Source organism: Stegastes partitus, unplaced genomic scaffold, assembly GCF_000690725.1.
Source record: "Stegastes partitus isolate 25-593 unplaced genomic scaffold, Stegastes_partitus-1.0.2 Scaffold1130, whole genome shotgun sequence".
NCBI classification, from domain to species: Eukaryota; Metazoa; Chordata; class Actinopteri; family Pomacentridae; genus Stegastes; species Stegastes partitus.
In genome coordinates this window covers 96151-103383 of record NW_007578861.1, presented here as the reverse complement: position 1 = coordinate 103383, position 7233 = coordinate 96151, and the positions used below count along the sequence as shown (strand labels likewise).

At 39.6% G+C, this 7233-nt stretch overlaps 1 protein-coding gene across 1 annotated transcript in view; it reads left to right on the top strand.

The window, feature by feature from the left end:
- LOC103368193 (uncharacterized protein C9orf117 homolog) overlaps positions 1 to 2206 on the top strand; it is a 14511-nt gene extending 12305 nt beyond the window's left edge. The window contains exons 5-8 of the mRNA XM_008296472.1: positions 168 to 268; positions 706 to 856; positions 1170 to 1306; positions 2188 to 2206. Coding sequence (XP_008294694.1) covers positions 168 to 268; positions 706 to 856; positions 1170 to 1306; positions 2188 to 2206 — 408 coding nt within the window. The remainder of the gene's footprint in view (positions 1 to 167; positions 269 to 705; positions 857 to 1169; positions 1307 to 2187) is intronic.
- The last annotated feature ends 5027 nt before the right edge of the window (positions 2207 to 7233 follow it).

The following is a 7233-nucleotide window of genomic DNA, read 5'->3' as shown; positions in this document are numbered from 1 at the left end:
AACACGATTCATGGCTGAATAACCATCCCTGGTGGCTGAGTTAAAACATCACCAACGAGGTTTTTTGAAAGATAAGACATCAGCTTGCTGACAAACATACACGTCAGCATCCGAACCTCCTCTACTCAGTCCTTGTTTTTAAAAAAATCCCCACACTCTACTTCCAGGAGGTGGATAGGTGGACCAAGAAGTGCAAGCAGCTGCAGTCTCAGAAGGAGAAGAACAGCAGCCTCCATCAGCGCGTGTTGGATGAAGAACAGACTCTCAGGTGAATAGTTCATCTGCAGCTCACACCTGAGATTCACAGTAACATTGTTGTCATGAAGGTGCTTCTGTAGAGCAGACACGAGATCCATGTTTGGTGTCATATGTTGACCACGGTGGCAGCAGAGTGCCGGAATGTTCAAACGCTGTAGAACCACAGGGCACATCTGTAAAATGAGGGTACTGTTGGCTAATTTAAAGACAGTAAAGCTGCGTGGTTTTATGGTAAACGTTACAAAAGAACAAATTACTATTTTTAAAATGTAAAAAACAAACAAGCTTTTTTTTTTTTTTTACAGATTTAGCTTGTTTTTCTTGAGTTGAACAGTTAAAGTCGTACTTTTTTGTGTGTTCTGAGCACTGAATCTATACACTGATTCCTGAAGTGCGATGCAGCCTGACTGTGCTGCAGCCGACTCAGTTCTCTGTTGTTGTTTTCAGACGGGAACGGGCCTCAGCGTCTGAGACTGCTCGTCAGAGGGCAGCAGAGATAGAAGAAGTGAAGGTCCAGCTGAAGGAGGCGAAGGCCAGCAGGAGGCAGGTGGAGAAGGACGTGAAGCAAGCAGTTGCTATTCTCAGACCCATGGTGGCGGTAAGAACACCACAATGTCCAACATAACTGGCTCCTGATTTGTCGAGTAGGACAAAAGAAGGTCCAAACGGCTTAAAATGTGCCCCATGGCGACCAGAACAAATGCTGGAAATGACTTTACATTTGTTAGAAGTGACAAAAATGGTCTGAAATGATATAAATCCATTATTAAAAATGACAATTAAATGTTCAGAGTGACAGGATTTGAAGAACGACCCTGAACACTGAATGTTGAAGAGCAGCGTCTCTGGTGCCTGAACCGATGAACCGATGGACCTCAGTAGTAGTAACTTGTGTTTTCTGTCATCTGCAGGACCCAGACAAAGTTCCAGATGCCCAGCAGAGGCTGCAGAAGCTGAAGAAGATCCTGCAGAGCCCCGGATCTGTCGTCAGCAACTCGGCCAAGGAGGTCGGCGGAGGACAGGAGCTGCAGGAGCCCGAACCAGAACGGTACCGAACCCCCTCAGCCCGGATTGGGATATTTCAGGAGCTTATTACAGCTTGTACAGCAGATCAAGTAGAAATAGTAGCAGTATTTAAATAATAATAGTAATAGTAATAATAATAATAATCTTTATTTGTATTTAAAAATGACTTAAAATTATTTAAATGTACCCAAAAATCTCCTAAATTACAAAAAAAAATTCCCAAAAATGACTCAGTGTTTGTCAGAAGTGACTCAGAATGGTTGAAAATGACAGAAACGTGTCCTGAATGACTGGAAAGAGTTTAAAATTACTGACAGTTTGTCCAAATACATGTTAAATGTCTCAAAAATAGATGACTTAATAGACGAACTGTTTGCTTTTGTCTTGTGTATACATATATTTGTTGCACTTTGGGGCTGCAGGTGGGTTAGGGTTAGGCATAGTGTAGCCCTGTGATAGACTGGTTACCTGTCCAGGTGAACCTACCTTCACCCTGAGTCAGCTGGGGTAGACTCCAGCCTCCCACGACCCTAGAGAGGATTAAGGTGTAGAGATAATGGATAGATGCTGCACTTTGATTTATCTATTGATTTGTCCGTCCGTGCGTCTATCTGTGTATATTTATTTATACACACATTTTTATTGTTTATTCTTATTTTTCTTCTCATTATTCTTTCGGTCAGTAACAGGTGCTCAGTACATTACACTGTGTATAATTGTGTTTGTGACAAATAAAGGTTCTTGAATCGTGAATCCAAAAAAAAAAAAAAAAGTCCAGAAAGACAAAAATGGTCCAAAATGACTCCAGATTTGTTTGAATTCTCAACAGTTTGTCCAAAATATATGGTATAGCTTGACCATGAATTGCTCTGACCTGTTTTTATTCCCACCTCGTCTCCACAGATCAGACATCAGAACCTGAGGGCTGATCCGCTGTTCGTGATGGCCCGGTGCAGACCAGGGGACCTGGGCTTCATCCCTCGACCCACCTGGAACCTCGGAGCAGCCGAGGAGAAAAAAAAAAAAGTCAGAAATCGTTTAAGACTTGATGAATGATTAATTGTTTCTGTAAATTCACAAAAGTTTGTCTGTGTAGCACACTGGAGGCTTTAAAATATCGCAGTCAGCCATAAACGACTCAAAAACTTGAGCTTTTCTAGAGTTTATATTAAAGGCATCCATCTGTGGGGGAGATGAGGCTTATTGTTGGAGTACAATTGTTTAATTAAAACTAATTAAAACAAAATTAATGTGACAAATGTAGATTTTTATGATCAATCAGAAGACTTAAGGATATGAAAATACAACATTCTCAGTCGGCATCACCAGAGCTGAGGGAGACGGGTTTTAGGCCCCTGGGTTGTGAAGGAGGAGGAGGTGCAGGAGGTGACGTAATGTCATCCACAGAGAGCCACAAGTGCATCCAAATTAAATTTGCACAAACAGTTTGGAGAGGTGGAGGAAAAAAGAAAAAAGAAAGAACCAGAACAGATGAAAATGATAGAAATTGGGGGGAAATCACCAGACAGCAGCTCAGTCAGAAGGCTGCCATCCTTAATACTGAAAAGACAGAAAAGTTGAGGTCCAGTTTTTTAAAAACAGGTTTGTTATGATCGCTGAATGAATGACGTTTATAGGTTTAATCAAGTATGTGCATACAAGACATCACAATAAATATAAACCACATCTGAGATTCTGTATGTCTGTAAATACCTCAGAGTCCCCAAAATATAGCAAATGAATCAAATCATTTTTACAAATTGCCTGCAGATAAAATCCTGAATCACTATAAATCACTGGAGAAATCTGAATAAATAATAATGAAAGATTCCTTTTTTTCCCTTCTTTTCCAGACAGCTTGTAATTTGTCAGCTTGATTTGGAAACTTGGGCGTGAAAAACAAAACCAGCTGCAGACTGTTTGTCTCTTTTTTCATTTTAAGATTTGTGGATGATGCTAAATTGCAAACATACACTGCAGGAGGTTGGGCAGCATCTCAATAAAGTCTATTAAAGTGATCAGAGCAGCCTGAGAGACAAGTCAGTAAATAAAACATAAAAAACAGAGCTAATTAAGAACTTGATCTGCAAACACACGAGGAAAGGTTTGAGGTTGAGTGACGACTTTATGTGGCTTCATCTGGGATTTCAGAAACATAAGAAGAGACAGTAGAGGGACAGAGGAGCAGCCAGATTTTGTGATTTGGCAGCGCTGCCTGATTAAGGTTTATTACTCAAAGCTGAAGAAGGAGGAACCATTTAGTGAATTATCGTGTCTGTTCCTCTTTAAGGGACTGAACAAGTCACGGTGGCCATGATGAGAGGAGGAACAAGTACTGAAAGCCTTAATGTAACTACAGATATCAGTAAAGCGGCTAGTGCAGGTGAATGTTCATACTGGAGTTGTGGAAATGACACGATGCTCAGCTTTAAAGATCGAAACATTTCCACATGGCCATCAAGTCAACAGAAATCACATTCAAAATATTGACAGAAAGCTAAAGTCAGCCTAAATCCACTGAAAACCCAACTCAGGGTTCTAAATGTCATTGGAAAGCCAAATTAAGTGCTCAAATATCAACAGAATACAAAAATTAGAGTTCGAAATATCAACCGACAGCCAAAGTCAGGGTCTAAATGTCACCGGAAAATATGAGTCAGAGTCAAAATGTTAAGCGAAAATGAAGTTTGGAGTCTAAATATCAACAGAAAACTACATTCAGAGTCCAAATATCAACAGAAAACTACATTCAGAGTCTAAATATCAACAGAAAACTACATTCAGAGTCTAAATATCAACAGACATCGAAATTCAAAGTCCAAATATCAACAGAAAACTACATTTAGAATCCAAATATCTACAACAACAACAAAAAATAATTCAGACTAAAAAAAAAAACAATTAAAAAAAACAAATTGGATCTAAATATCAACAGAAAACTAAATCCAGAGTCCAGATATCATCAGAAATCCAAATTCAGAATCACAATTAGAATACACAGCCAAATTTAGAGATCAGATATCAACAACAACAACAACAACAACAACAACAACAACAACAAATTATGAGTCCAAATATCATCAGAAAACTATATTCAGAGTCCAAATATGAGTAGAAAACCAAACTTAAAAAGCCCTGGTACGGAAAACCAAAAAGTCTTCAATGCAACAAATAAGATGAGGCCGTCAGATAATTGTCAAGCTTCCAGTTCAAGATGTCTGATGTCTTGAATTTTTGGCAAAATTTTAATTTCATTTTAATTAATTTCATTCTATTTTATTTTATTCTATTTTATAGCAGTGTATTTATGTATTTTAGTATTATTTATTTATTGCAATTGCTGCATTGTATTGGTTATCTTGCTTTTAATGTGTACAGCACTTTGGTCAACCCCGGTTGTTTTAAATGTGCCGAGTTGAATTTGTGTTCAGGAGAGGAAACAACCTTTCTGAATCAAGATGAATATAGTTGAGTTCATTTGTAAGATGTGTTTGCGAGGACCTTTAACGTCAAAGCAGAGGAGGAGGGAAAGTGGTCATGAACCTGAACCACGAGAGTTGTAGGTCGGAGACACACAAGTCCAGCTCTGTTTGCTGAAGCAGCTCCCTCCATCTCTGCTCTGTGGATCAGCTTTTTCTCCACAAAATTTCAGCGAATCCGATCCGGTTCTCGCAACAACTCTGTTTACTTTTATACGTCACATTTTACAGCAAACACGTCCAGAATTAGACTCCAGTTCTGTCCTCTTTTTCCTGCTCCCACTCCTCCATCTGTTCTCCTCCACAAGGCCTTTGTTTGTGTTTTTCAGCTCACAGGTGTGTCTGGTTTATCTTCCACCTTTTGTTTCCTGTCCAGGGAATAAAGGGCAGTTCCGTATATTTTCTCTCCTCTCTGCTCACACTCAATCGCTGAATTAAAAGTCCTACAAAATTATGAATGTTCTGAAAGTATCAGATGTCAGAGGAGTATTGACTCATCCATCCATTATCTATACACCGCTTAATCCTCACTAGGGTTGCGGGGGTCTGGAGTCTATCCCACTTGACTTAGGGTGAAGGCAGGGGACACCCTGGACAGGTCACCAGTCTATCACAGGGCTACACTTAGAGACAGACAACCAAGCACACTCACATTCACACCTACGGACAATTTAGAATCACCAATTAACCTCAACATGTTTTGTACTGTGGGAGGAAGCCGGAGAACCCGGAGAGAACCCACACCGCACGGGGAGTACATGCAAACTCCACGCAGAAAGATCCCGGGTGTCCCCACCAGGACGCGAACTGGCGACCTTCTTGCTGCGAGGCGACGATGCTGACCACCGCTCCATCATGAACTTGAATCATGAATCATGAACTTTTAAAACAATTTCTGATTGAGTATCTATGATTTGAAAGAAAATTATATAGCATAAAATATGGATATTTATTAAGATATATGTGACATTTTTTAGCTTGATATATGAAATTCTTGATACTAGAATTTTTTTTTTTAAAGAAATTGTCAGTCGACCCACTTTTAGCCTGGTTTTGTTTTTTGCACATTGAAATTTGCAGCTATGTTTCAACAACAATATCTAAAAAAAAACATAAAAGATAAAAGCCTGACATTTGCACTGCTATTTCTCCCCCGTGTCATTGATTCAGAATCTGCAATACTAGATGAGTAGATCAAATCATCTGTGATTATGGTTGAAAAATGAAATACAATTTAAGCCATCATGAAAAGTTCCATGATGACTGTGTGTGAACAGCATTTACTTCATTGGATAGTTTGAGCTTTAATACCTGCAGAAATGGATGTAGTGTGGCAAAAATAAGTGCAAAATGCCCCTCAAAACCATTTATGTTGTACGTTGTTCCAGCACGATGGAGCACCAGAGTTTACCTGAAAGCAGCAGACTGACGCTGCATCATTATGTCTTCACAGAGCCACTGGCAGAGTGTTGACAACTTCAGAGTCACCTCCGGTCACAAAGTGTTGGATGAAATGTCAGAGCTGCTGGCGAGCACGATGCTTCTGCAACACAACACAGGCCTGTTGCAGAAAAAAAATCACACTAAAAGAGATCACAAAATAAAGACAGTAATGTGCATGAATGTAACGGTTTTTGTTGTTGCTTCAATTTGAGTATACTAGGACATATTTTATTTCTTTTTAGTCAATAGTTTCTCAAAATGTCTTAATGCATTTCTCAAAAGACTATGCAAACAATGATTATAAGCATTCAGAAATTAAAAAATAAAAAAATAAAGCAGCCAGCTGGCCACTTTCAGAAAGATTATTTGTCTAATTACCTTCAGTTGCTAAACTTAATAAAGAAATAGCAAGTTTAAAATTTTAAGAAAGTCTAGAAAGACTTACTTTTATGTTTGTATCCCAACATGCTGTTTAAAAATCAGCTATAAAAATACTATTATCTATTATCTATGTCTTCCACAACTGTTTTATTGCTGTTCTTTGACAAGCTGGGAAATTAATGCAGGGTAGTTCACAGCAGAACAAAAGCACAATCTGTTCTATACATGAATTTCTGCTAAAATTGTAACAGAACCTAATTTTCAAGTGGCTATTTGCTGAAAGGGAAAATATGCAGATATTTGTGCATCCACAATGTCCCTTAAGGTCACATCTAAGCATGACAAGGAGGGCTAAACGTACTGATACACAGTAAATATTAAAACTACTGAGCCTGCGATTTGCATCCTAATAAACACTGACTTCATGACGCAGGCAGCTTCCTTCAGACGTCTATATTTCAGCGGTGACTGACGGGCGGCAGCTGCGTGGACACCAGGAGAGGAGGAGCCCTGCGGGGTCACGGCAGGTCAACGGGTCAGAGGAATGCTGATAGGAATGTCCTGAGCAGCGTCCAGGGGCTGCAACCCGTCAGCAGGACAACAAGGAGGATCAGCAGCTCCCCTGGGAGCCATGACAGTGGACAAC